Source organism: Lissotriton vulgaris, chromosome 4_1, assembly GCF_964263255.1.
Source record: "Lissotriton vulgaris chromosome 4_1, aLisVul1.2, whole genome shotgun sequence".
Classification (NCBI taxonomy): Eukaryota; Metazoa; Chordata; class Amphibia; order Caudata; family Salamandridae; genus Lissotriton; species Lissotriton vulgaris.
Window position 1 is genome coordinate 2,092,498,320 of NC_141691.1, and position 27,951 is coordinate 2,092,526,270.

General features: G+C 44.4%; 1 protein-coding gene across 1 annotated transcript in view; it reads right to left on the reverse strand.

Moving 5' to 3' along the window:
• The window catches only part of LOC147725107 (uncharacterized), a 352,179-nt gene that overhangs the window by 89,709 nt on the left and 234,519 nt on the right, over nt 1–27,951 (reverse strand). The window contains exons 9-10 of the mRNA XM_086918171.1: nt 24,893–24,984; nt 22,975–23,624 (exon numbers count right to left, since the gene is read on the reverse strand). Coding sequence (XP_086774297.1) covers nt 22,975–23,624; nt 24,893–24,984 — 742 coding nt within the window. The remainder of the gene's footprint in view (nt 1–22,974; nt 23,625–24,892; nt 24,985–27,951) is intronic.

Here is a 27,951-nt window from a genome sequence, read left to right on the forward strand (position 1 = left end):
GGTACCGCAGCTCCAGTGGTTCCCCCTGTACCTGTTCCTCAGCCTGTTCCTCAACCTGCACCCGTTCTTCCCACTGTTCCTGCTCCCTTGCCTACTGCTATTCCTACTGCTCCCCCGCTTCCACATACTCCTACTCCCGCTACTGTTTCTTCTCTATTAACTCCTGTTGTTGCTTCTGTTTCTACCCCTTCTCTTGTTAGTCCCTTGTGCTATACCTCTCCATCTACTCGTTGTCGTACTTCTCCTGTTGCGGCTAGCTTCTTTCATTCTCTCGGACCTGTTCTTGGGTCCGCTGGTTCGGATGGTCCGCAGAGACGTAGTCAGCTTCCCGGTAACAGGGAACGTGCTTCGCTATTCAATATGGCGATGGGTTGGATGACGCATCCTCTTAGAAATCCTCCACGTGCTGTACTTGATACGTTCTGTCAATTCAATGTACCGACACAAAGATTTGTGTTCGAAGAAATGTGCAAAGTTTTGCGCGATCAGATATCGGCCGATGCACCTGACGAGGTGTTGACCGCTTTGTCTGATCTACAGCTTCAGTTCTCGAACGGACTGATAGTGGATACCAACGTTCGACGTGCTGTTGAGCGGTTGTTATCTTTTCGTCCCACTCCTATACCTCAAGCCTTGTTTGTTGAGGACGTTGAGAGGCAGTTAGATGCGTCTGGTCAGTTTCCCATGCATGAAGTCCCACCAGTGTGGATGCCGGGTGATGCCGCCCATGTTCCGCCGATTTTGCCATATTTCCAGAGAGTATGGATTCATCTCCCATGGAAACGATCGGAAGTTTTACAGGTGAAGCAATCTTTGCCTGACCCTCGCAAAAATCCTGCAGGGTATTATAAAGAATTGTCGCAGCTTGTAGATGCTACGGTGATGAATCTTGCCGACATTGATATGCTGTTTGGCAATGTAGTACCGCAACCGGTATGGGCTAAGATTCGTCAGGAAAACCATCCCAACGAATTAGGCTGTGATTGGGCTGCCCTTATAGCGGCGGATGGGTTGCAAACTGGTGGTGCTAAACCCGAACAGTTGATTGCTGCTCTCCCTCAGAGAATAATTACGCTAATGAAAACTCTTATGCCAGCTATGAGGGTGAATTGGGACAAATTGTCAGCTTGTAGACAGAAGAAGGACGAGAGTGTCTCCGATTTCTTCACGAGATTTGAGGAAGCATTCATTGATCATAGTGGGCAGGATATGGGCACTGAGGGTGGTCAACGGTTGTTCGTGGACAAATTTGTCTCTAACTTATTGCCTGATTTGAGCAATAAGTTGAAAAACTCTGAAAGTGCGTGGGCCGTTTCTACCTCGGCTCAAATATTGGCTACGGCACAGTATTATGAGAACAGAGAGAAAGAGGAGAACGATTGCGCTGATAAAAAGACGAAAGAACTTAAAACTAAAGTGTTGTTACAGCAAGCGTATCCTCCGCGTTCAAATCAGAATGACTCACAGCAAAATAGATCGCAGCCACAATCAAATAGATCACAATCTCGAAATGACTCCTCTTCTCAAAGATCTTCGTTAGGGTACAATCAGTGTGCCTATTGTAGACAGGAGGGTCATTTAAAATTCAATTGTCCTGCTCTAAACGATTGTAATAGTGGTAACTCATCTAGAGGAGGTCGTGGTGGTTCTCAGCAGACATCACGCGGTAGGGGTCGTGGTGCTCAAAATGACCGTTCAGATAACTCATCAAATTCTAATAACTGTTTCGATCAACGTGGATCATCACAAGGACGATCTGCGCAGTACAATGTAGACGATTATTACGTCGATCAGGGAACTGACGACAGTAATTACTAGGACAGCCATAGACAAGGAGAGGGAGTGGTATCAGTTCCGGTTGATCAGAGAGGGCCTTACGTCGCAGTTGCTACATCGGGCGTCGTTGAGCCTTTTCTGTTGGACACTGGTGCAGCGAAAAGTTCTATTATGCATTCGAAACTCCCTGGCGCACCTTTGTCTGGCTTAACAAATGTTTCCGTTGGATTCTCTGGCGCCCCCGTTAGCAATCCAGTTTCACGCCCTTTGCCCCTTACAATTGGGCCACGTGAGCTTGAAGCTCCGTTGATTTTGACTACTGGTTGTGGTGAAAATCTCTTGGGCTTGGATTTGCTAAAACGGTTGTATGCAACTTTGTATTGTTCTCCTGCGGGTGTAAAGCTTATGTTAGGAGAGAGGGTTGTCTCTCCTATGTACTTGTCTCTCGATAAGCTTCCACCGGAATTGAGTTCTCTTCCTGCGTCTCTATGGGCAACAGGTCCCAATGATGTGGGCCTGCTTGACATCTCCCCTTATGTTGTTCAACTGAAATCTAATGTGCGATTGCCACGTATTCCCCAGTATCGTATCTCTCTTGATGGTGAACGAGCACTGTTAGCGATCATCTATGATTTGATCGAGAAAGACGTTATTGAAGAAACGCGGGGAAACGTGTGCAACAGCCCTCTACTGCCCATTCTAAAACGTACTGATCCTTCGAAACCACCTGTTTATCGTTTTGTTATCGATTTACTGGAGGTAAATAAAATTGTGATTCCTCAGTTCCCTGTTGTGCCTGACATCACGGCGCTACTGACTCTGATTCCAGCTTCTGCATCTTGGTTTTCGGTGAACGATTTGAAGAATGCGTTTTTCAGCATTCCAATTGCAGAAGAGAGCAGAGACCTTTTCGGTTTCTCTCTTGGTGGACGCAGCTTCCGGTTTAAACGCGCTCCTCAGGGCTAATGTGAGAGTCCATCGATTTACAGTCAAGCCTTGAAGGGTCAACTGGATGCGTTTACGTTGCCGGCTGGTGCGGCCCTAATCCAATATGTCGATGACTTATTGGTGGCTGCGGACACTCAGGACATTTGCAAAATTGCTACGGTGTCGTTGCTGCAACATCTCTGTGACTTACATCACAAGGTGTCACCTTCTAAACTCCAATATTGTTGTCAAGAAGTAACCTATCTAGGTCACTTATTGTCAAAGGAGGGAAGGCGGTTGACCCCAGAGAGAATTGCAGCAATTGCGCGAATGACTGTGCCAACAACCCAAAGAGATGTGCGTGCCTTTTTAGGTATCACGTCGTATTGCAGGCAATGGATTCCAAATTTTTCATTGCTAGCGAAACCATTGGTGGCTCTTACGTGCAAGGATGTTTCAACTCCTTTACCATGGACGGAAGAATGTCAGAAGAGTTTTTCTGAATTGCGTGATTCATTGTGTTCGGCTCCTGTGTTAGGTACTCCTGACTACAGTAAGCCGTTCACATTATACGTTCACGAGAGGGAAGGTTGTGCTTTGATTGTCTTAACGCAACCTTTTGGTGGTAAGCAACATCCATGTGCATATTTTTCCTCGACCTTGGACCCGGTAGCTAGAGCATTGCCGAGTTGTTTGAGAGCAACAGCGGCAGCTGCGGTGTCCATCCGACAATCAGCAGGATTGGTCATGGATAATATGCTTACGGTGATACTCTTTTAAATCGTACGAAAACTCAGCACTTGACGAGTGCGAGGTTGTCTGGGTACGAGTTGACGTTGCTGGCAAGTCATATTCAGATAAAACGTTGCAATGTTCTGAACCCAGCAACTTTGTTACCAATTAGCACGGAGTCAGATGAAATAGTAGAACATGACTGTTATTTGAGGACCGAAGAGGAAACAAAAGGTCGAGTGGACCTTAAAAACACCCCTTTAGAAGATCCAGATGGAACGTTGTATGTGGATGGTTCCTGTTTTAAATTGCCGAACGGCGATGTCACTACTGCGTATGCTGTCGTGACGTTGAATACTGTTGTTGAAGCTGCAAGATTGAATCAGAATTCTGCCCAGGCTGCGGAACTGATTGCTCTTACTAGAGCGTGTGTGTTAGCGAAAGGGAAACGTGTGAATGTGTTTACCGACAGCCAATATGCATTTGGCGTCGCCTATAGTTTTGGACGGTTGTGGAGAGAGAGAGGTTTTATGACATCGCATGGTACAAAGATTCAGCATGGTCAGCTTGTGAATGATCTTTTGGATGCACTTACGTTGCCTAAGCAGGTAGCGATTGTTAAATGTAGTGCACATCGTAAGGTGACGGATGATTTTGGACGTGGTAATGCGTTTGCAGATGAGACTGCTAAGGAGACTGCCCGGAACCTTAGCACTCGAATGTATGTGACGAGTTCGGTTAGGTGGCCTACAGAGTCTAGTATGTGTGAGGACACTATCGAGAGTGTGAAAGAAATTCAGAATGAGGCCACCGAGACTGAAAAGACGAAGTGGAAAGAAAGTACGGGAAAATTGGATGCGAATGGTTGTTGGGTAGACTTGTCGGAACATAAGAGATGGATGTTGCCAGATGCGTATGTGCTGGCTGTTGTGACAATGGCACATGGGTTAGCACATATTAGCGTGAAAGGTATTTGTAAGTTGCTGTCTCCTTGTGTGGAAGAATGATGGTATCACGAAATGTGCTGAACGTTTGGTTAAGAATTGTATGGTATGTATGTTGTACAATCCTGGTAAGGGAACCCCAACTCCTCCTGGTAGTTTTGCTCCCCCTTCGTGTCCCTTTGAGGTGATTCAATTAGACTTCATCCATATGGAGAGATGCAATAACCTGAAATACGTTTTAGTTGTGGTTTGCGCGTTCTCCCGATGGATTGAAGCCTATCCTCTCAAAGACAACACTGCTTTGTCAACTGCAAAAATCCTACTGAAGGAATACTTTCCTCGGTACGGAATGCCTCGGGTTGTATGGTCTGATAACGGAAGTGAGTTTGTGGGGAGTGTGATGAAGAGTGTGTGCAAAGGCCTTGGAATTAATCAAAAATTCCACAGCGCCAATCATCCCCAGTCAGCTGGTTTGGTTGAAGGGTATAACGGCACCCTTAAACTAAAGCTAGCGAAGATTCAGGCTACGACTGGTCTTTCGTGGCCTGACGCTTTACCCTTAGCTTTACTGTCAACAAGGGCAACCGTACACTCCCGAGTAGGGCTTAGTCCCTATGAAATAGTGTTCGGTCGCCCTGCGAATGTGTGGGGGGTCCCTAGACCGGGTGTGTTCCGTGATCTTGAGTACCCAATGTTGATTGACTATCTTCATGATCTGACTGCTAAACTGAGGTTAATTCACCAACAGGTTTACGAAGCATTGCCGACGCAGACGGAGGGTCCAGGCCACCAGCTCCAGCCCGGAGACTGGGTGGTAACCAGAAATTTTGCTTGTAAGAAGAATTTGGAGCCCAGGTTCACTGGACCCTATCAGGTCCTCCTTGCCACGAGAACTGCCGTTCGTTTAGAGGGCCGGAAAAATTGGGTGCATGCCACCCATACGAAGAAAGTTCCTATACCGTTACCGGCAGACTCGTGGGTGAGGAGGGGCATTGCTTCCGCTGAATCCGAAGGATTGCCGGCGTTTGTACCTTTTAGCGACGCACAACCTGTCGGAGAATCCCCAGTGCAGCAGAAAGACACCGTTGAACATTTGTCACCAAGAGACTCAAGACCAGAACATTCGGCTGATCAACAGAACTCTGTTTCTTCAACGGATCCTTTGTTTGACGAACAGACGCGTCCTGGGAAAACTCGATACTTTTTGCGATCCAGCACTAAGGACAAATAAAAGATTTCGTTCTGTCCCTTGGCAATTGCATTATCCCGTTTTCCACGATCAGTCTGACCACCCGTATCATTGTAATTATTCTTGTATATATTGAAGGTTCGTTTCATATGTATTTTTGCTTCCACAGCTGAGAGACATTTGCATATACATTGTAAATAAAGGCCGTAGGGCCGCACGTGTACTTCCTTCTGGTTAGTAGGTCTTGACGCTAGGTTAAAGACCGTCGGTTCCTGGGAACTCCTAGGGATTGACCTCTACACAGAACGAAGTGCGTCAAGAAACGTTGCGGACGGTCGTAGGGGATGGCGGTTTCAAAGCTGATGGACTTGGAAGAAGCTCAGGCACAAAGATTCAAGCTACAACAACTTAGTCGTACCAAATGTTTTATGTTTCAGATATTCATATTGCTTTTGACTGTTTCTGCATTATTGGCGGGTGGGGTGTACTATATGATGTCGTACTTCTTACCTTCTGCCATACCTACTCCTACTTCTGACCCTAAACTTACCTCCACTGCATCCCCTCATTCTTTTCATATCTTACCCGAACACGAGCAGGCTAGACGTGTAGAATTCCGCAATAATTCCTTTATCCAGCTCCTTCACCAGCACCAGTTAGTGGTTAACACTACTAATTGTTGGGTGTGTGGGTTGATGGCACATACCACGGATAGGGGAATTCCATATCTGGTTTTACCGTATAGTTCCCAGGGTTCCGCTCGAGCATTTCAAACAATGTTTCGAAGCGCACTAGATTCTTACCCCAGTCGAGAGCCACGTTCTCCCTACTTTGGCCCTGGCTCGTATCACAAGCCTTTGTCTATAGCGATAGAAGACTTGGATAGAGATATCTATGAGCCGTCGCTCATTCCGGAGGAAGAGGTACAAGCCTATAGGGTCCTGAGTAGGGTCGAATATAGTGCGCTCACGAGTGAAAAACAGCTTAAAAGCTCACCTCCGATATGGGTCGTTCCCCACATTGGTAATTTTTGTTTAATGGGTCGTGGCCGAAGATCGAAAGCTCGACTCGGAGAGAGTGCTTGCACCGAGAATTACATTCTGCCAATGGTCTCATCCCCTGTGTTTCTGGCTGCCAAGGGTACATACTTTGTCTGCCATGATCGTGCGTATGCATGGTTGCCCTCCGACTTTGCGGGCTCATGTTTTATCGCAAATCTGTTGCCTCCGACGTTCACTGTAGACGGGGACTATCACAAGACTAGAGTTGTGAGAGGCGTAATTAGCGAAGAGGATACTGCCGGTCAAGAGGCAGGAGACTTTTTCAAGGGTTTCCTCCCGTTTTGGGGGCCTATGGTTAATAGTAGGAACCTGAGACAATTGACTCGAGTGGTAGAATCGACAGCTAATATTACTGCCAGTGCCCTTGGTAATATCACCACAGAACTTCAGGCGGATAGACTTATGACGTTACAAAACCGTATGGTTTTAGACGTGATCTTAGCAGATAGAGGTGGGGTATGTAAGGTGATCCATTCGAGTTGCTGTATTTTCATTCCAGATAACGCTCCGACTGTCTATCAAGCCATCTCAAAGTTGCATAAGATCTCTGAGTCCATACACGTGGACGTAGGGGATTGGACGCTACTTGGGTGGTTTTGGGGCCTGATGTCGACTTGGGGTTGGAAGATTCTGATGATTATCGGAGTTGTTGTGGCATTCCTGTTCACGTGTTGCCTTTGTGTGCAGTGTGGTCCTGCCTTATGTGGCCTCTGTGCCACAACGTGTATAAGACAGCCGCCTGTTACCAAGGGAGCTCGATTGGACAGAGCTATGTTACAGCAACATCTAGATGGTCTGATGAATATCGAGTATGATTCCGACTAGTATCTGATGTCAAAACATTACGAATGAGGGGTTCGTTCCCACTATTCCATCATAATCCCATGTCAACTTTTCATTCAAGACCCGGACCGCCTCATCGTAAATTTCGTTACCTCCCCCTAATAAAGGCCCAGAAGGAAAGGAGCAGAGCCAGGTGCAGAAGATAGAAAAGCAGGATAAGAGATGTTTGTGGGTCGTAAATGGGCAAGGCTACCAGCTTCGGCCGCCTAATCATGATCAGGCCAACGAACACGAGAACCAGTATAGCAGGACTGGCCTCGGGCAGAGGAGGCAGTTTCTGTCGAGTCATGCAGCCATGACGTGTTCTGTTCTAAGATGCACGTGTCACTAGAGAGGTGAATCGCCGGCCAAGCCTACGTGTCCTTAATCGAAATGAAGTAATCAGAGGTCATTGCGTGTCTATTGTCTATGTGAGGGCAAGAAACACAAAATGGCTGCCATAATCTAAGATGGATGCCATGGGTAGATCAGAAATGTGTTTGTAACAGGAGTACTCTTGCTCGTAGCATAGCGAAAACACCAGGATATGCTAAATGGATCATTTGCGGTTCACTGATACCGAAATTATGTATTTACGACAATGTTGAAAACACGGGTTCAAATCGTCACGGAACCTCATGGTCCTTTTTTAAAATTAAAGAGTACATGACTTTCTAAAAAAGTTGAGGGATTCTTTGTGGTGTGTTTTTACTGTTAGTGTTTGAAATTTTGCACAAATGCTTTATGCATTTCCTCTCAGTTAATACTGACTGCTCTGTGCAAAGGATTGCTTGTGACTTCACCCTCAGGATAATTGTGGCTGCTGCTGGAGAAGGGTTTCATCCCCTCTCAAGCAGTAACCCAATTTCTTACACTTCTAGTTTGTGTGGCAACCAGTTGCAGTTCCGTAGTAAGATATTCTTGCCAAAGAGCACTACTTCTGTCTTGCAGTTGTTGAGTTTGAGACAGTTGGATTTAGACCATTTAGTGACTTCAGCCACGCAGGCGGTGAACTTGTTTCCAGTGTTAGGGGTCTTTTCTGAGGGTGAGAGTATAAGTTGCCTGCCATTGGCATAGAAGAAGAGGTAGTTTTCATGTGAACGGCTAATGTTGTCCAGAGGAGTCATTCATGAGCCTTGTGTCACTCCACAGATGCATTTGTGGACTTCCAAGGAGTAAGGTGCAAGGCTGACAGCTTGAATTTTATCATTGAAGGAGAAGATCCCACAGAGAGTGGGTCCTTGGATGCCAATCCCATGCAGGTGCCTTGTGATGGTGGGGTGTCAGACTGTGCCAAATGCTGAAGACAGGTTCAGGAGAATGAGTGCTGCTGTTTCTTCTGTGAAAAGGATCATTTAGACATCATCTGTGGTGGCAAAGAGTTCCCTTTGTATACTGTATTTGGGCCTGACTGTATGGTGTCAAGGAGCTAATGGTTCCTGAGATATTGATTAGTTCTCTAAGACCATTTCAGGGTATGGTAGGACGAATATAGCTCTGTATTTGTAAAGTGTGGCTGGGGCTGCAGATGGTTTCTTAAACAGAGGTATGCAGAGTTGTTTTTCTTTGTCGCTCTTTAAATGCATCATAAATTGAGCCTATACTAACACAAACTGTCTTCGATCGTGTATCAATTTCATAATACACCATGGGCTGACTACTACTGTTTTTTCTTGTTTCTAAATGAAGATTTGCAGGCCTTACTGTAATAACAGAAGATTGTTCCCAGATACATTAATAACTGTACCCAAACACCTCAACTGTCTTAGGCTATTGTAGCACAGTGTATCAGATGCAAGCAAGAGCAAGGCTTGGTGTCCCTATGCGTGATTTTCTAACACAGGAAGCTGTGTGCATTGCTTCTCGAGTAGATTTACTGCTGCTCGAGCTGGTTATCCACTAGAGTGGCATCAAAATCAACTCAAATGGCTGCGCACTCTTGTGCACCACATGGTGCACTTCGCACTGATTTTTCAGCACTTCTTGTGATACTGAATCTAAATTACAATGCTTACTGCCTATTTTCCGCCAGTTGGTGGAACTTCCCAGAACCTTGTAAAGATTTTCTCTAACTCTGCTGAATTACACAAAGTGAAACTCCATGAGTTCCACCCTCCCCTATTTTTAACATGATAACTTGAATGAAGGTCTTTCACGACTTGAAGTCATCTATACCTTTAAAGGTACTAAAAATAGGAGGCACGTAAAAACTGGGAATGAACCTGCCCTGAATTTATTTATTTATTTAATGCAATTTTATATAGCGCAAACATTACTCGAAGGTGTCAGAGCGCTTTACAAAAGAACCAGTTGCGATTCATAAGGATTTAGGATTACATGAGTTATATAAAAGATGCAAACAGAAAAAATTGCAAATGTACAAGTTGTAAAGTCACACTATGGAAGAGATACAAATGGATAAACTCTAAGAATCACATAAGAATGGTAGTGAGTACAAGGGTCTACTACATATACTAGTTGGTAGAGTTATATACATATATATATATCCAAAGGTCGCAGTATACTCTGCCTTCTGCAGAACAACGAAGGAAGCGAGACCACAAGGTAAGTGCAGTTTCTTAGAGTGATTTATTCCGTGCCAAAAATTAAAGCCTGCAACACCGCCATGACGCGTTTCACCTCGAGAGAGGCTTGCTCACATAAAGTGTCATGAACACAAACGAGGGTTTTAAAGTGCAAGTACATGATTAATTACACCTGTGCAAATTGCATTTTTTTCAAAAATCATAAAAAGTGAAGACATACTTCATTCATTTCAGTCTGGATAAAGGGCATAGTGCCCAAAGGGTTCCAATGTGCAAAGCTGCAATGGTCGAGTATAATCACTGTTATTATAACGTCTTATATAAATATATAAATAGATCTCATTCTATATACATATATACATGGTTACAAAAATATATATCTTGATTAAACTATAAATAAGTCGTACTTCATATATATACACATGGTTAAAAAATGTTAAACCATAATTAATAAACTTGATGATTATACTTCATATATATACACAAAGTTCATTCAGTATATATAACACATATAGTCTTAGGAACCCTCATTTATCATTAATGATTGCACCCGCCTTCACTTATAGAAAAATATTGTGCCCTTAGTGGGCATATATAAAGCAATTGCACAAAATGATCAAAATAAAGACATGCACTTTTTAGAATATCCTCTTTTAGTTACTGCAGAGCAAAGAAGTGTTTATAAAGTGAATTTAGTATTTATACTAGTGATTAAAAACATGCTACAGTTAACTGCAGGTAGCAGAGTCAGATAAAAGCACGTAGAGAATCAGTATAGGGGGGATTTACTATTTACATCCAGAATAGTTCTTGGGGAAATGTATTGTTCATCTAGAGGCAAGTGTAAAGGTCCTCGCTATTGTTAAGACCCCCCGGGCTCTTAGTGTTGAATTCAAGAATGAATCTGGTTTCCAGGAGGCGCAGTTTAGCATCCCGGTTACCCCCTCTCTTCAGAGGCAGCACTGTGTCGACCAGGAAGTACTGTAAGCTACTGGGATCACTTCCATGCATGGTTTCAAAGTGTCTGGCCACTGGGTAGGCCTGATCCTTCCCGGAGATTGCCCTTAAATGTTGTAAGATGCGCTTGTGTGCAGGTGGGCGTGTGCTCCCAACATATTGCAATCCACAAGGGCATTGCAAGACATAGACAACGTATTCTGTCTTGCAGGTTAATCTTTTGTTGATAATAAAGGGTTTATCTGATATATATATACAAATAGTAGATTTGCGCAGGATTACATTTTACTAGCAATTAGGCTGGACAAGTATATGTCACATATTTACAGAGTTAACGGGGAAATAAAAAAAAAATCAAAAGGGGTAGAGAGCGGGGGAGGTGGGAGAAGAGTCGAAGGCTGAGATTGGTGAGAGGAGACAGGGGGACCTGAGGGGGAGAAAGAGATAAGGCAGTCCATCAAAAGGGATATGACCGTAGGTCGGCCAGATGGAATCCAATGGAGCAAAGGAAAGGACAAGAATCCACAAAATGGTGGACCCGGGACGTGGGCATCGATGGAAACCATCTCAAAATAGCAAGATGCACTCAGGTCAGGACCCAAAAACCATGAGAGCAGAGTTCCATGAAGTGGGGTCGGAGGGGGGACGCAGTCACAGCACCAAAATCTTTAATTTAAAACAATGGTCAGTCAGCCTATGATATGATTACAGATAAGGAGTGAACTTTGGCTTCTGTACTGGATTGGGAACCCTAGGGAACCTTTATAAGCTGAGAATTAATTCTTGTAATCAAGGACTAAAAGCCATGGTCCAGTGTGACGAGGGTTAGAGGGGAAAGTCCTGGATCAAGGTGTGAGCCTCAGAAGATACCCCTCCCTTGGGCACTGGGTATACGGCACCCGTTAGGACCCTCCTGCCTTCGACCTCTCAATCATGATCAAGCATGGTTAGTTCGAGATAAAGGGGGTCTAGGCTTTGACTTATGAAGGTCAAAGAACATTTCATTTTGTTCTAGTTACTTTCCTATCTAAAAACAGGTTTTGATGTCCTCAGATCTCAAGTCATTATTGTTCAACATCCCAACAATTTGTTTCAAATTGCACTGTCGTGTCCATTCAGCAAAAGTCTTATTTGTTTGTGTTGAAGAAGTAATTAATCATTCATGATATGCGGAAAGACGATCCAAATGCTTTTACTAGGAAGGGCTGAAATTGTATCATTGTATCGGGTTGATAGAACATATTGAAGAGTAAATATCCGGACTAGCAGTTTGCCACTTTCTTGACAGAATTCGCTTACATGGTCTTCAGTTTTAACTTACATTTTTCACTTTAATTTCTCAATTGTTTGGAAATAAAAACAAATGTCATATTGTGCTATGTGTGTTTGTAGGTAGCAGTTATGCTAAGCTTAGTGCAGCTAAAGCAGTTAAAAGAACCAGCCCAAACAGAGAGAAGTAGAAGATATTAGGTAAAAAGCAAGGTATTGCTGGCTTTTCTGAATTGAATTAAAATAGGTTTGAAGTGAACAGAAACTGGGTGAGAGTTCCGCAATGGAGAAGTATCTGTCCCCATTTACAACCATCATTCGAGCACAGTTGGTAAGAACTGATCAGTGGTGCATAAGGTTTCACTTGGCTGAAAAGGTTCATATTTGGGGGCTATTACGTTAAGACAGTGAAGATGTAAGAACGTGTGTACAATCATAAAGGCCCTCAGGGCAACTCTAGATCAAGACCAGTGCAGGCTTCCTAGGATTGCTGATCTTCTGCAATGTTTCCAGATGCCGAATAAAAGAGTGACCACACCATTTTTCTGAAGTTGAAGTAGATTTCGAGATTTGCAGGGGTGACTTGAATAATTGCCAATGACCCTAATATAATCCAACCTAGATTTAATTAAAGACATTGACTACTGTTATGTGCCAGCTGTGTCAATGTAATATACAGGTTTCCTTAATGTATTGAGGTGGCAAAGCACATACGGGACACTTTTGTCACTAATGCTTAAAGTGACAGATTGGTGATGAGATGGATTGTATATGTCCTTAGTTAGGGATGGATGAGGTTGCATACATTTGAGTGATGCTTCTGGCATTACACGCACCTAGGCTTTGGTAGGATTTATCTTCAGGGGGTTGGAAGACCTCCAGTGGTGTGTTAAGTTAGGCACTTGGTCATTCGACATTGAGCAAGATTGGTCTGACTAAATATGATCCATCAATAAAAATTGAAAAACTGATCCCTAGCTAATGCAGATGGTGGATTAGAACTTCCAGAATAGGTATTTCTACTGCAGGACACCACAGTTCAATTGAATAGGTGTGGAATGAAAAGGCGCTAATCCTCCAAAGATATGAAATGGTAGTCCCATATCCATCTGGACAGCCTGAACATTACATCATGATGCAGTAGCAGTCCATAAACCATGTACACTTCTTATCACATACATACAGACAAAATGCACTAATCTAAAAACAAACTTGACATTTTATTAACGATATAGGTTTAGATAGACCTGGGGTGTGGTTTAACAGCCAAAGATAGCAAACGTGTAATTGCATTGCTCTGCTCCAATCCGCAAAATCATTCTGTAATAAAATTCCCCATCCTACCCCATAAGTTTGCTGTGGCTCATCTCCTTGCCCTATGGATTGTTTGGGGCTGCGCCTGGGAGCAGACAGTAGCGTCTCTCTATGCCGCATGGCCTTTGCGACAGGACGGCCTGTTGGAGTAGGGTGGGGGCCCTGCTGTTAGTGTCAAATTAGCGAGGATCCCAGAGAACAGCACTGGATGTGGACCCTAGGGGTCTGGTGAACTGAGATGCTTTGGTGGAGCTGACGATCCTTTATGGGAGGTGCAAGACAGTGGAGCACTCCGGCCATATTGGTGAGTGTGGCCCTAATAGTGGAACAGTGTGTGGCTGCTGAGCTCACACCAGGAGCGAGACTGGGTGCTCCCCCCCCACACTCCCTGGCACCCCTGACGATTCCAAGTAAGGCACTCCTCTTCTGAGGTGGGGGGGGGCAATTACCCTGGCTCTGCCTAGAATCACTGATGACTCCTTCAATCAATCAATCAATCTATTTGTAGAGCGTGCTATTTACTTGTGAGGGTCTCAAGGTGCTGAGGGGGGGTGGGGGGGTGGAAGCTTCGCTACTGTTCGAAGAGCCAGGTCTTGAGGAGTCTTCTGAAGGCGAGTAGGTCTTGGGTCTGCCGTAGGTGGGTAGGAAGGGTGTTCCAGGCCTTGGCGGCGAGGTAGGAGAAGGATATGCCACCTGAGGTTGTTTGTTGGATGCGGCGGACGGCGGCGAGGGCGAGGCTGGTGGAGCGGAGCTGGCGGCGAGGGGTATGGAAGCTGAGTCTGCTGTTCAGGTAGGCTGGTCTGGCGTTGTGGAGTGCTTTGTGTGCGTGGGTGAGGAGTTTGAAGGTGATCCTCTTGTCGACGGGGAGCCAGTGTAGGTTTCCCAGGTGGGGGGTGATGTGATGTTGCTGCGGCGGGGGACATTGATGATCAGTCGGGCGGAGGCATTTTGGATGCGCTGTAGTCGTCGTAGGTGTTTGGCTGGGATTCCGGCGCAGAGTGCATTACCATAGTCCAGCCTGCTGCTGACGAGGGCCTGTGTCACCGTTCTTCTTGTTTCGGTCGGGATCCACTTGTAGATCCAGGGGAGCATGCGGAGGGTGTTGTAGCAGGAGGAGGAGATGGCGTTGACCTGTTTGGTCATGCAACTGGCACATGGCCCCACTTGTTGGTGGTTGCTTTCTGGGCCGCGGCTACCTTCCCGAAGGATTTCTGCAAAATATCGACCTTTTTTTACGCACTTAGATTACCTGCTCACATGATGCCGGCTGATAAGCTACTGCGAGGAGACCTGAAGATGAACACTCCTTTCCTTACTTGTCCTTCCTGATTCCTCATTCATCTGACAGTTTCCTTCTGGGGGAGTGGCAACCTGGGGACCTGGGCCCGCTCGAGGCAGTGGATTGGTGCGGAGTCTCTGAGGGGGGACAAGGGGGCTGTAAAGTAGCAAAAAAGAGACTGTACACAACCCGACGCAGATACTCCCTAGCACCCCAAAGCATACCCACAATGGACTTAGGAGAAGACACTGGGCACCTCTGCACCATTGGGCATAGGCCTTTGATGAATCCCAGCGGAGAGATGCACATTAACTAGCAGAGATGCTCTTTGTTATTTGTTATGTTTGGCCACTACGCTTCTCCTAGGTGGCAACGGTCAGAAGTGGGAGTGGCTGTATTGAGTATATTGAATAAATGGAACCGGAACCCGAGCTTCGGGGTTCGGTGACCACAAGAGCAAACCTAGCGTTTGTGTGTTTGTTATTAGTATATCTCCTGGCTTTAGTTCTGATCTCCCCACGCTTTTGGATTTAATGGTGCACAATTGAACACTGGCGACGAAGTTGGGATTGCCTATAGTGCTGCGCTAGCCCCCATCCTCCCAGGTCAAACAAGATTACTTTAGAAGCCATCCCAGAGTCATTGGATAATTATTCAACTTCTCTAGAAGTCATTTTCATGTCATCAGACGCCATCAAGCTCTTAAAGTCATCAGCAGAGTATAGAAACTTGAGCCCGATCATTTGAACATGACTTGGAAATGAGTATCTGATGACTTCACAAGATGTGATTAACCCTGATGATTTAAGGATGATTTGAAAATGATTATCCGATGACTTCACAAGGTGTGACTGTTCCTGATGATTAGAGGATGACTTGAAACTGAGACCATGATTACTTCACAAGATGCATTGCTACTGGTGGTTTTAGGAAATTACTGTTGAATTACTTGACTAGCACCACAGTCTTCTAATTAAAAAGACTGGATCATGATCCTTTTAGAATGATTTGTTGATTGCTTCAGCTAAACGTTCAACATTTTAGTTTTATTATTTATTTTTAGAGACATTCAACCCTTTGGAAGATTTCAGAATCTCCTTGTTACTGCATAATGAATACCATTTACACATTACTGCATTTTCAACTCTGGAATCAAACCTACAGTGCATGCATTAGCGGAGACTTCAATGCTATAAGGCCTAGGTTTCACAAACAAATGTGAAACCGGTTGCATTTTCAATGCTTGTTGGAAGGTGCATTATAGAGGCTATCAAACTTCTTGCTTTGTGCACTTTTTGGTCCTGGTATTTAAAGCACCCAGTCTTGTTTTACCTCTGCTTTTTTAATTCTATATACCTGTTTTTTCATGAGATAATACTTGATGACATTTTAGGGAGAGGCTTCGCCATTTGCAAATAAATAAGCTATAGAAGACCTTGGACTAATTGAATAAAGTTTTTTTGACACACTGATTCTGATGTGGGTGTAGGCTGTTCAGTTTGGGAGGTCAGGCGGGAGTTCCTCGCTGCACATAGCTGCCAAGGTTTCAGATTGCTAAGTGTGACATTTTCACAATTTCAATGTCAATATGAGTGACAATTCAAAGACTATGAGTGACACTTTCTCGCAAGCAAAATTAAGCAATGAAGACAAGGGAAACATATAACTATCAGAAATTACAGCTATGTAAGAAACAAGAAATTCTAAGGAGATTTTAAAACTGCAGAAAATCAGAGTGACAGTGTGGAATCCTGGGCATCTCTGTCCCACTTGGGACCCAGCCCAAACAGGATGTGAGGCCCCAGCAACATTCTCAATTCAGTCGCCTAGTAGTGTCACTGGGCGAGCAAGCAGAAAAACAATTATGTTGATTCATGCCTTAGCCAGCCTTTGACCACTGGACACCTAGATCCTCTTATTCCTACACCAACTTCAAAACCTAACTCGCAAAATGTGTCCAGGCCACACAGAAATGAAAACAAATAAAATGCAGGGATATATGCTGCAGAGAGGACACAGCTGGCAGACCCCTTCATTTATTTGGACAGTCATTGACTTATGGTACAGAAACAAAAGCACCCCCATACCTACTCCCGTCCTACCCCAGTTATTCCTTACGATCCTTCCAAAGCTAGCTCCAAGTTTGCCATTCTAGCTCAGGACTAATGCGGCAACGTCCTTTCTAAAAGTTTCATGTTTCCCAAAACCAGTGTGCTGAGAATTCATAATGCTGAACAGTAGTTTCCGCCCAGCATCTGCGGCCTTCTCAGTTTACATGCATACACACAGGGCACAAGTCGGGGGTACACGCGGGTACACAGCATCCACCCACTATTTTCACAGGGTGGACGCCGTCCCCCCTGCCAAGAAGTTGGGCGCCACAGAAATATGTTGAAATTGTCCCCGTGGAAATTTCAGACACCGGGCCACGTTCAGCAGCTAATCCACGTTGCCTGCTTTCCATTCCCAGCAGCAATGTGCAGGCACATGTTTCACTTTCATCTGTGCTAAAGATAAAGGCAGAAGTAAAGGGGCCATCAGGCGTCCTTTTCATAGAGCATCGGAATGGAGGCGGCCTGGAACCCTAGACTTAAATGCAAATGCAATGGAGAGGAAACAAAAGCACACAGCTTCTTATCTCTTCACAGGTACTTCAGAGATCCATGCTTTTTACTTGCTGTAATCCCTGTATATAATTGTATGCACTGTAAGGATGTGGGATGGGTTAGTCTGTCCCAGTAATTACACAAATAACAATTTAAATAGCAGTATTTTATTTATTTTATAGCAGTACTCATCCTAATGCAGAGTGTTAGAATGCTTAACATAACATACATATTATCCATTCAAAAGAAATCATGTTAGTGTGCAAATCAATCTAATATACATATCAAAACACTATTGCATAATTAAGTGATACATTTACTCACAACACTGTATAAAATGCAAACCATCTGTGTTGCGACATCATGAATAACAAACGTGAAGAAGGTAGCAACAAAATATAGGTTCAAAAATCCCTCCTGCTCAAGAACAGTGGGCGAGTTAAAAAAAAAATGTATTAGTTGAAACCCAGATTTTGCGTCAGGATTTCGACACTTTTTTGGCACAACCCCGACTCCAAATCTGATTTGTTAAATATGATAATGCACTTAAATGTACTCATGATACACCTGATAAACATATGTGTGAAATCTTAGAATCTGATGTCACTTCTTGTGATGTCACTTCCAGTGAGGTTACTTACTGTGATGCCAGGTGGAATGTCACGCGTCATGACGTCATGTGCTGCAAAGGCACGCGTCATGATGTCACTTGCATACTGCCTAAGTTGATCAGTCCCCCACATCTTTTATAGGACTTGTGCCTTGCATACACCATTGCTAGTGCAGAGCTCTCACATTTCCCAGGTCCACATTTGAGCAGCTGCATCCGTTACTGGAAGTAACTGCTGGGCGATGACGTGGGAGGGGAGGGGTAGGGTGGGGGGTAGTTATGTATGGATTACGGAGCTTAACAGGTAAGTAAACATATAAATAAATAAAATGAATTTAGTTGCATGCCCTTGCATGCCCCTGCTTACCGAAGTAGTGATAAACTTCACCCCCCAGTCCTGGATGCTACTACAAAAAAAGAGCAGGCAACCAGTGCAAGGCCATAATGTAGAGAGGAGTATGATTGTTGATACCCACTTGCCCAACATAAATCTCCCCCCCTGCCCCATATAAAGTTATATTGACAGGAGCCCGCCAATCGCACCCAACGCAATGGAAACCCAACGTGAACTCAGAAACAAATGCCGGTTTTGGCTTGTAAGATATAAACATTTTGAGCATGCTAGAGCAGGGAAGAACAAAATGGTCCAAAGGGTAGCGTGGTTGGGAAATTGCCGGAAAACAGATACAGGGGAGTGTGTTGTTATTCATTTTAAACCTACTGAACACTACCGCTAATTGTCACAATGTCCCAACAGGAATTAGACTCCGTCCCTTAGACTTTTTTTATCCTCAACAGCAACTAATCATAAGAGATCATGTAATACCTGCAATCCAAATGATGGTGCCAGGGTATCTAACAGAGGGAAGCTGGGACACATACAACAGGCGCCCATCATTCAATATCCCGGTGAATAATAGATTTGAAAGTCTGGAGGAGGTAGACTGACTGGGGAGGGGCCCCCGGATGGGGATAATCCTAAAATATTGGAGCAGGTCCAAAGGGTAAAAGCAGAGCACAGTGGGAGCCAATCAGTCGGGGGCAGTAGCTCGGACAATGCTTAGCCGTTCAGCTCGATAAGAGTCAGGACACAACTGTGTCGGGTCTCTGATGCCTCTTCCACACTTCCTCTGATGGGAATAAATAGAGAAGGTGAACCTGGCGGAATACCCGACAGTTATCTCGGGGCCAAACCAGGTGATCTTCCGCCCCCCTGTGCCACTGCCTCTGAGGTATCGAGTGTGTTAAGAGCACAGGGTGATGGCCTGGGGATCTTATCCTGGAACTTGGCAGGACTCAAAAACAAACTTCCCTGCCCAGAAATGGGGTGTTTTGTGGATAATCAGGATATTTGTATAATTCAAGAGACCTGGGCGAGGGATGAAATCCAGATAGTGGTTTTTGCATCTTTTAACATCATGGCTACTATGAGAGGGAGGGGGAGACCCTCGGGTGGATTGACTATCTGGGTAGGCACACACCTTGGGTGTAGAGCTGAGCAGATGACACCTCCCACTAACGACATTCAATGGGTCTTGCTGATATTTCCCACGAAGACAAAAATAGCCTTAATTAATGTGTATTCCAGACCCGCGAACAACAGACAGGAATCTGTCATCATAGACCACTTCGGGCGTTTCATATTAACCTTGGATCCAGTGTTCTTGTTAATCATAGAAGGTGACTTCAATTGTCAATTTGAGCCACTTACTGAACATAATCTTTCCGCGCCTACAGAAGAAGATCTGCATTGGTCAATACCTGACCCGCAGATTACTTCGATCAAAGTATGGTCACCACATGCACTGCAACTCCACTCACTTACTTAAGTGAGGACTAAATCCGACCAGCTGGGCCAGTTTACATTTAACAGAGAAGGGCAAGCCTCTTTGCTTGACTATATCCTGGTGGAAATCAGATCCTGTGAAAAGGTCTCCGACTTCTATGTCCAGCACAGACAGGAGAGTGACCACAATGCCCTAATAGTGATCATGAAAATAGGGAATTTGGGTAGGTCCAACCAGGCACCCCTTACTACAACTGAGACCAATGCATTAATACTATCTAATAATAGAAGGAGAGTTAGATGGAATCATATCCAGCATTCTGTCCCAAAACTGGCTAAAATTTACCTGCTAGCATTACCTATGTTAACTGAAATGTGGGAGGTAGGACAGATTGAGGCTCATATATCGGGTCAAGATAAGGCACGCAAAGTACACGAGGAGTTAACTGCAACATTGACTGACATATTCTACACGGTGTCGCAACAGAGGGAAAACAAACGTCCCAAATGCTTCTGGTTTAATGTCAATTGACGTAAAGTCAAACAGGATCAACTAGATGCGGTGAAGGCGAAGGTTAGACCACAAGTTAAACTTGCCAGGGCAAGTTATAAAGGGACCCTCCAGCAAGAAAGGAAAAACTGGGAACTAGAGAGGTGGGAAACCCTTAGGTCAGCCCTGAACGACAAAGATTTGAAATCGTTCTGGACAATAGTAAGTTTAGGGACAGGTAAGGACCACCTGCCATAGAGCCTAACATTGCGCCCGAAGTCTGGGAGACGCAGTTTGGATCACTGTATAATGGGGAAGATAGTGTAGGTGTTATCACTGGCTTCCAGAGCTTACCCGTGGAGTTCCAACAGGAAGGGATGTGGGAGATCACCATGACTGAAGTGGAAAGTACCATACATTCTACATTGTAACAAAGTGCCAGGTCTAGATAAACTTTCAAGGGACCTCTTCCGGAATGAACACAAAATTTCGGTCCCCTATCTGTGTGCCCCATTTAATCTTATCATAAAGGGCATTGATTCCCCCGACACCTGGTGCGGAGCAGAGATAGTGCCCATATTTAAAAAAGGCTGTCCTTTTCTACCCTCAAATTATAGAGCCATCAGTATAATTGACATCACCCATAAACTGATGGGACGGTCCTTTTGGACCGTGTACAGGGTTGGATTGAGGAGATCCTACAACTACTGTTCTGGAAAACGGTGACCATAGAGGGTGGCACCCTCTAGCTTATATTTGTCGATCTGAAGTTGGCCTTTGACCTTGTATCCAGGAAGAAACTCTGGACAGTACTAAGTGACCTTAGGATTCCACAGTATCTCCTCAATGTGCTAGTGAGGCTTCATTTAGGGAACTATGCCCAAGAAAGATGTGGAAAACACGGATAACTTTCTGCACGTTTCCCTGTCAAAAAGGGGGCATGCTACGGATTTGTTGTCACCCCCACTCTGTTTTGTCTTTATTTCAACGGGCTCATAGACCACCTAAGTAACATCAAGGATAATGACGCCCCTCAGGTAGTTTCGGGGAAGGTTCCCACGTTGATGTTTGCGGATGATACTTTGCTACTTTCCAAATCGCCAACGGGTATACAACACACTTTTTATGGCTTTGCAGAATTCTGTAACATTAGGGGCTTGGAGATCAACCTAACTAAGACCAAATATATGGTCTTCAATCCCCTCAAAACCAACCGTCCAAATCCTTACCTAAATGGTACACTCCTGGAAAGGGTGAGGATATTCGAGTACCTGCTTATTATTCTATCAGTAGTAATATGAGTGGGGGTCCCGGATGGCCAAGGCAAGACTTAGGTTTACTCAGAATGTGGGTGGGATTGTGAAATTGCACAGAACTTCTACAGTCAAGCCAGCTGACTCTATTGTGGAAGTATATAAAGTCCAAGCAAGGTGTGCCTCTCTATATGGGGAGGAACTGTGGGGGCATTGCTCTTCCTCTAACCTTATGAAAGTGGAGAACAACTTCCTGAGGCAGTTACTGGGCCTTCCTTGTAGCACCCCCTAGTTACTCTCCGTATGGATTTGGGCATGAGTCCGATTGACAAAGATATTGCCCTTAGGCCTATTAGATTCTGGCACGGGGTGTGGGTGACTCCACAGTTGTCCTTCTACAAAGCCGAGCTCAAGGAGATCCTGTCTATTCCAACTACTAAGAAAATACAGTGACTTTGCCACATAAGGGATCTCTTTGCTAGGCTAGGCAGGAAGGACCCTTTGGAAAACGCCTGAGATATCATACCCATCGATTTCCAGGCTGGATCTAGTGCAACACTATAGGCAATCCAACTTAATGTCCCTGAAGGAAAGCACCACTGTCGATCGAATGACAGTAGAGTTCCTACATGTAAAGGAAGTATACAGTAAAGAACAATTCCTGGATGTGATCTATCCCCCACTGGCCAGGAAATTGTATATACAAGTTAGATATGCAAACCTTACACTAATGAACCACACTAGCAAATGGTCCACAGAGAGCAGGGAAGATTGTCCAGCGTGCAATTACAGGGTAAAGTCAGAAATCCATTCATTGTTTTTCTGCCTTGCATACCACCTGCCTCGCAAACGCTGGTTAATTCGAATATGTAGACATCTAGGATTTGGGCGTTGCTTAGAGGCCTACAGAGTCTTGAAATACGATGCCCACCCTCCAATCGTATTCGCTGGATCATTACTTTTTAATCTCTATGTGGTCCATGCGGCGGGGCTTCCCAAATTAACATTCTGGGATGTTTTACGTAATGAAACTGTTTTTAATTGCGAATATTTTAGTCTGTCATTAACCCAATGGTAGCTTTTTAATGGATTTTAAGAGAAGCAGAGGATGCATTTTTATAATTGTCGTGACTGTAAATATAGGATTGCGAGTGTGCACACATTTAATGTCTACTGTGTTTTTGTAATGATGTACTTTTATGGTCCTAGTGGCCGCAATAAAGTTATTGACTGTCTGACTGAAAATGTATACAATATAAAATACGAGATTAAGCTAATAAAACAGGGGAATCAACTCGGTCCAAGGGGTCCTCACAACAGGTGCAGTTATATTGGGAGTTCTGGCTGTACTTCTTTAGTCAACCTGGTAGCTGATAAAATTAACTACACTTGTGTCTCAGAAAATGTTCAGGAAAGGACACACTTCATAGGAGGCTTTGGAGTGGTGCCTGACTGATCCAGCCTGTAATATCTATTTCCATTACCTTTCACCATGTTGTCTATCATCTGAATGAGCACCCCCACCTGCTGCTCCCTCTCTGCTCCTGTCGCTCGGTTGTTGAAGGCACAGACCCTCCCACCACAGCTCTTGATCAGCTCTTTAAGCTTCTTCTCAGATTCATGGACAAAGGATTCTAACGTTTTACTTTCCAGGTCCTCTTTCCGTGTGAACACGATCATCGTGAACTTTAGCGCCTCCTTTCCAAAGAGGAACTGGATCCTTTGCACGGACTCCCGCTCCTCCAAGGTGAACCGTCCGGCCTGGAGCACAAGCAGGATGGCATGTGGGGCTGGGGTGGAGAGCTGTGTGCACCACTCCATCTCTGCGGAGAGCTGCTCTGTGGGGGCTGAGGAGGGAAGAATGCCCGGAGTGTCCACCACCAGCAGACGTCTGCCCGCCCACTCACCCTCCCGACTCTGGCACTGTCTGGTCAGGGGCACTGCTGAGCCTCTGGACTCAAACACTTTGTTCCTCAGGATGCTGTTTCCGGTGGCACTCTTCCCGGCCCCGGCGCTGCCGATGAGGATTATCCTCAGTTCAACTTTTCCTCCGTTCAAACCATCTGTGGAAACAAACATAATTAGGAGTGAGATTAAACAATATTAGAGGAAGAGGAGTGAGGAATCAATGGAATCCTCATCATAAACATCTTCACCTGTCTTACACCTCTTCCCTGCTCCTCCCACTGTGCAGCAACCACACAAAGCAGCCCTGGTCTTACCTTCCCAAGAATTTGGAAATATCTACTCCTGGGTCTTTCTTTCGCACATAATTGTTCTGGAGTGTGAGAGTTTTATTACATTAACTAAAGACAACCAAAACTACAAATACCAGAATGTATTTAGTTATTAAATGACAAAACACAGACTGAACCACCTCATTTTGGTGATTTGGAGACATCTGGTAACCTTAACATAGAGATGTATAAGAAATCAGCCGATATAAACTATTAAAAAACTTTTTTTAAATGTGCACTTTTTGTGGTATCAGCACTGTGATGATGTCCCTAATGTTCTTACTGCTTTCTATGAATCTTCATTACTACAGGGTTTAGTCTTGCTTATCATGGTCCTTATAGATGCAGACCCCCACCCAGAGACAGATAACACTTTAATTCAAAAATGGGTTGGAAGACCTGTTTTCTTTTTTACACCTAGTAGACATAGTCTTTCTTCCCTTGCTATAGATGTCAACATGCTCCTTACCAGTATCAACCCACTGACTGGAAGCCTCAACCTATCAAACGCAAACAAGAAACAATTCCAGAATTCACAACAAACCAGGAAAGAGGGTCGGGCAGTAAAGAAGATTGCAGACTGGCAAACCCCTAGCCCAGTTAAAGGCCTATCGGAATAAATGAGAAGGGCCATGCATGTGCCCACAAAGAGAAGACACTGATCCTCATCTGAAGCAGGAACATGGCATACCACAGCAAGGACACTATTCAGACAGGCATGAGATGGGGAAAGAAGCAAGAAGGCAATTACACAGGTCACAGGACTAACGGAAAGTACCACCCTGTTTGGGTAAAAGGAAATAAAGATTGCACCACCAAGAAGAATGACACAGTAAGTGTCTTAGAATTTAAAGGAGACAAAATTGTCCAGCCATCCAGAAATCTGTCATGCTGATGTGAGAAATCTTCCCAGACCAATGCATTGGTAAAGACTCTTGGGGTTGCTATAAGGACGAACAACAGCACCAATATTTGGAATTGGAATGACCCTCCTTTGTGGTGGAGTGGGATGTGAATGTGGCATCTTTTAGTAATCCACTGGAGACACCAGACCCACAATGGACTGCAGTGCAATCATCGTAAAGGAGACCTACCTGTCATAGTGGTTGACTCCTGAATTGTCTGTGGTCCTGTGGAACCAGAAAGAGAATTATAATCTGAGCCCCCATGAAGACTGGTTGTAGACCTGGAAGGCATAAGAGGTTGGAAGAATTGGATATTACAAACAGAGCCTGGCGGCAACCCAACATTTAAGTAATGCAGTCTCTGGATCAATACATGTTACCAATTTATGAGCAATTACAAACCCCAACCATCTTCCACATATTTATATTGGCATTTGGGAATTGCATTCATGGAATACGAGCAAAAGTCAAACTTGACATCCAATAAAGACCTGCAATTTTGTAGTATCATCAACAAGCTGCAGCACGGCTCGTTATAATTCGACAGAACACTGTTCGGCAGTAACACAAGCTCACATTGAGAAAAGGGAGGTGCAGTTCATCCCTGCACTTCATGGTAGGCACCTCAAGGTGCCTGCCATAAGAGGTGAAGAAGCTTCATGCATGGCGAGTACACACTTCCGGAAAGTAGTGTGAGCCCATGTTTTATGCAAATGAGATATGTTATTCGGGTAGTAAGGGGGCACACTTTTAAAAAATGTGCCGAAATCTCACCCAACTGCACCGTTGGATACAACAATCCAAAAAGGCAAAAATGAATAATAAGGTAGAATTAATACTGTGCATAACTGTATATTGTTTATGCGACTTAATGATCTCAAATACAAAAACGCTTTCCAAGCATCAAGCAGTTCAGAAGTGGACAGTATTTATATGCAAAAACCTAATGCCTTCGCCTGGTGGGCTGTCCATTGGGCGGTGAATCATAACATGATGACCTGACAGCATAACCTCAAAGCATAACATAAGGAAAATAACAATAATAGTAATGTCAATAGAAATTGAACCAAAGAACACATCAGAAAAGAAAGACGTGTCACGTCTAAAGGTTAGATTATACCCTGGGGGAAATTCCAACTGACAGTGGGTAGTCACCTGCGTCTGTGGAATTATGAAAGAAAACATGGAGAAATTCGAAATGGTTCCTGGTTATCTCTGGCAATGGTTACTATGTCTATCGCATTTCGTTGTATTGGAATATTTCTAACCAGCATAACCCCCTTGTTTGTACCTTTTGATCTAATAGGAATAATTCAAATAGTGTACTCCAATTTCAATTGGTGTTTCCTTAAATATTTTCTGAGAGTGCATTTTGTTTGAAATAACCCCTAAAATCTTGGTTCATATGAACAGAAATATCGTAATAATGCAACAGATGCAGCAAACGTTCGGGAAATAGAAATTATGTCTACATTGTGTGCGGTGGAGCTGTTTGCTCTCTGGCCTTGAATGCCGTTGGAGGCCATAATTGTTACAGCAGTTTAAATTAATGTGGTCCCTTTGCTGTGGTTCAAATAGACTACATTAATTCAAGTTTCAACCATTTTATAGCTCCCTGACACGAGCCATGTACTCTGATCACGCAATGGTCCCCATATCATTGTATCTATACAGCAGCAAGCATGCAGTCACTAGACCCTCGGTGCAGTGACATAACCCGCGAAGGTAACATGCTGCGGCCCAGAGGCTATAAACAAAACTTGGTACTTTATGAGAGGCGAGAGGTTGACCCCCCAGGGGCGGCCTTATGCATGTGCAAGCGGTGAACCTGCACCCGGCCGCCAAACCTCAGGGGCCGCCACGCCCCCATTAAAACACCTTCCTGAGATCCGGGGGGCTCCGCCCGCCCGCACCCCCTCTTCCGGGGCCCCCTACCTACGCTCCCTGCCCAGGGCCACCATGAGCCTAGAGCCGCCCCTGGAGCCCCGTTTGCTGCCTCTTGTCAGCTCCTCTCTCAAGGCACATCCTTTCATTGGAGGGTTTTGTGCCAGTCAGAGGAGCGGCGGGCTCATCGTATGGTGATAGTGCAAAGGGAAAGGGAATGAACGAAGAAATACCTTTTGTTTTGCTAGACATGGTTGAGATAGCTTCCATGTTGATGGAGCGAGCTTCAGAAATGATTTTATTCTGGCTCGTGATATAAAACTCTCATAACTTGAATTAACATATTAATGAGTTATTGCATGGTTTGTTGTATTAAACCAATTTAGAGTAAAATTCCTCATCATTACATGGGACTAATGTGCTTTATGTTGCATTTGCAAGTGTGTTTAATAATTCATAACTAATGTTGTTTTGTCTGTCCTATTGTCTTTGTCAATATTAATGCGGCTGATTAATTAATGGCATGTGCTTTTATTATGTGTGCTTATGTGTTTGTCTATGTTGTGTCTGTTGATCCATGTTTTGTTTGTCTATCTTTTTACTCTTTCAGATATATGAAGAATCCTGCTGGACATTATGAAGAATGGTAGATTTTAAAATGTGCTGTTTTTCTGTGTGCTTCTGCTAGGTGACTTATACTAATGGGTTAACATTAGCCATGTATGTTGGAAACAGAATGACTTTCATTACCTGAATTAATTATTGTTTTATGTTTGTTTAAATAATAGTTTTCTGAAAAAGTGACGCGAGCTAAAAGTGGCGCAGTGACGCATGCAAAAGTGGCGCAGAAAATTGACGCTTTCTGAAAAGAGGCCTACTGATGAAAAGCCACATGAGAAAAACTTATTTTGAAAAGGATGAGAAGCCTATGAACTTTTATTGTGAAAAGTTTTTGAAAAGAACTGCAAAAGGCACTCTGTGGAGAGGTTTGCTAATGTGCCACGAGAAGCTCAGAACGGACAGGCTCAAGGCCAGGAATGTGAGTCACGGCATTTTTGTGCACTACATGAACAATCTTTGCTACAAAATGTAGCAGCCTAAGGAAGTGCTGCCAGGACTCTGTGCATGAACAATGGCTTTGTGTAAAAGCCTGGACTTGAGGTGGAAGATGTCACAATTTACTGTGGCGTGAGGTGGTTGAGCCAATGGGGAGCCAGAATTCAGCTGATGGTATGTGAAATTAGTTAGTTTAGCCATAGTTTTAGGGTATAAGAATAGGCTCTAGGAGCAGATTTTTGGCTTACGCTTCTTGATTCCAGAGGGACGTGTTCTGCTGTTCGATGAATACACGTAAGAAAGCTGAC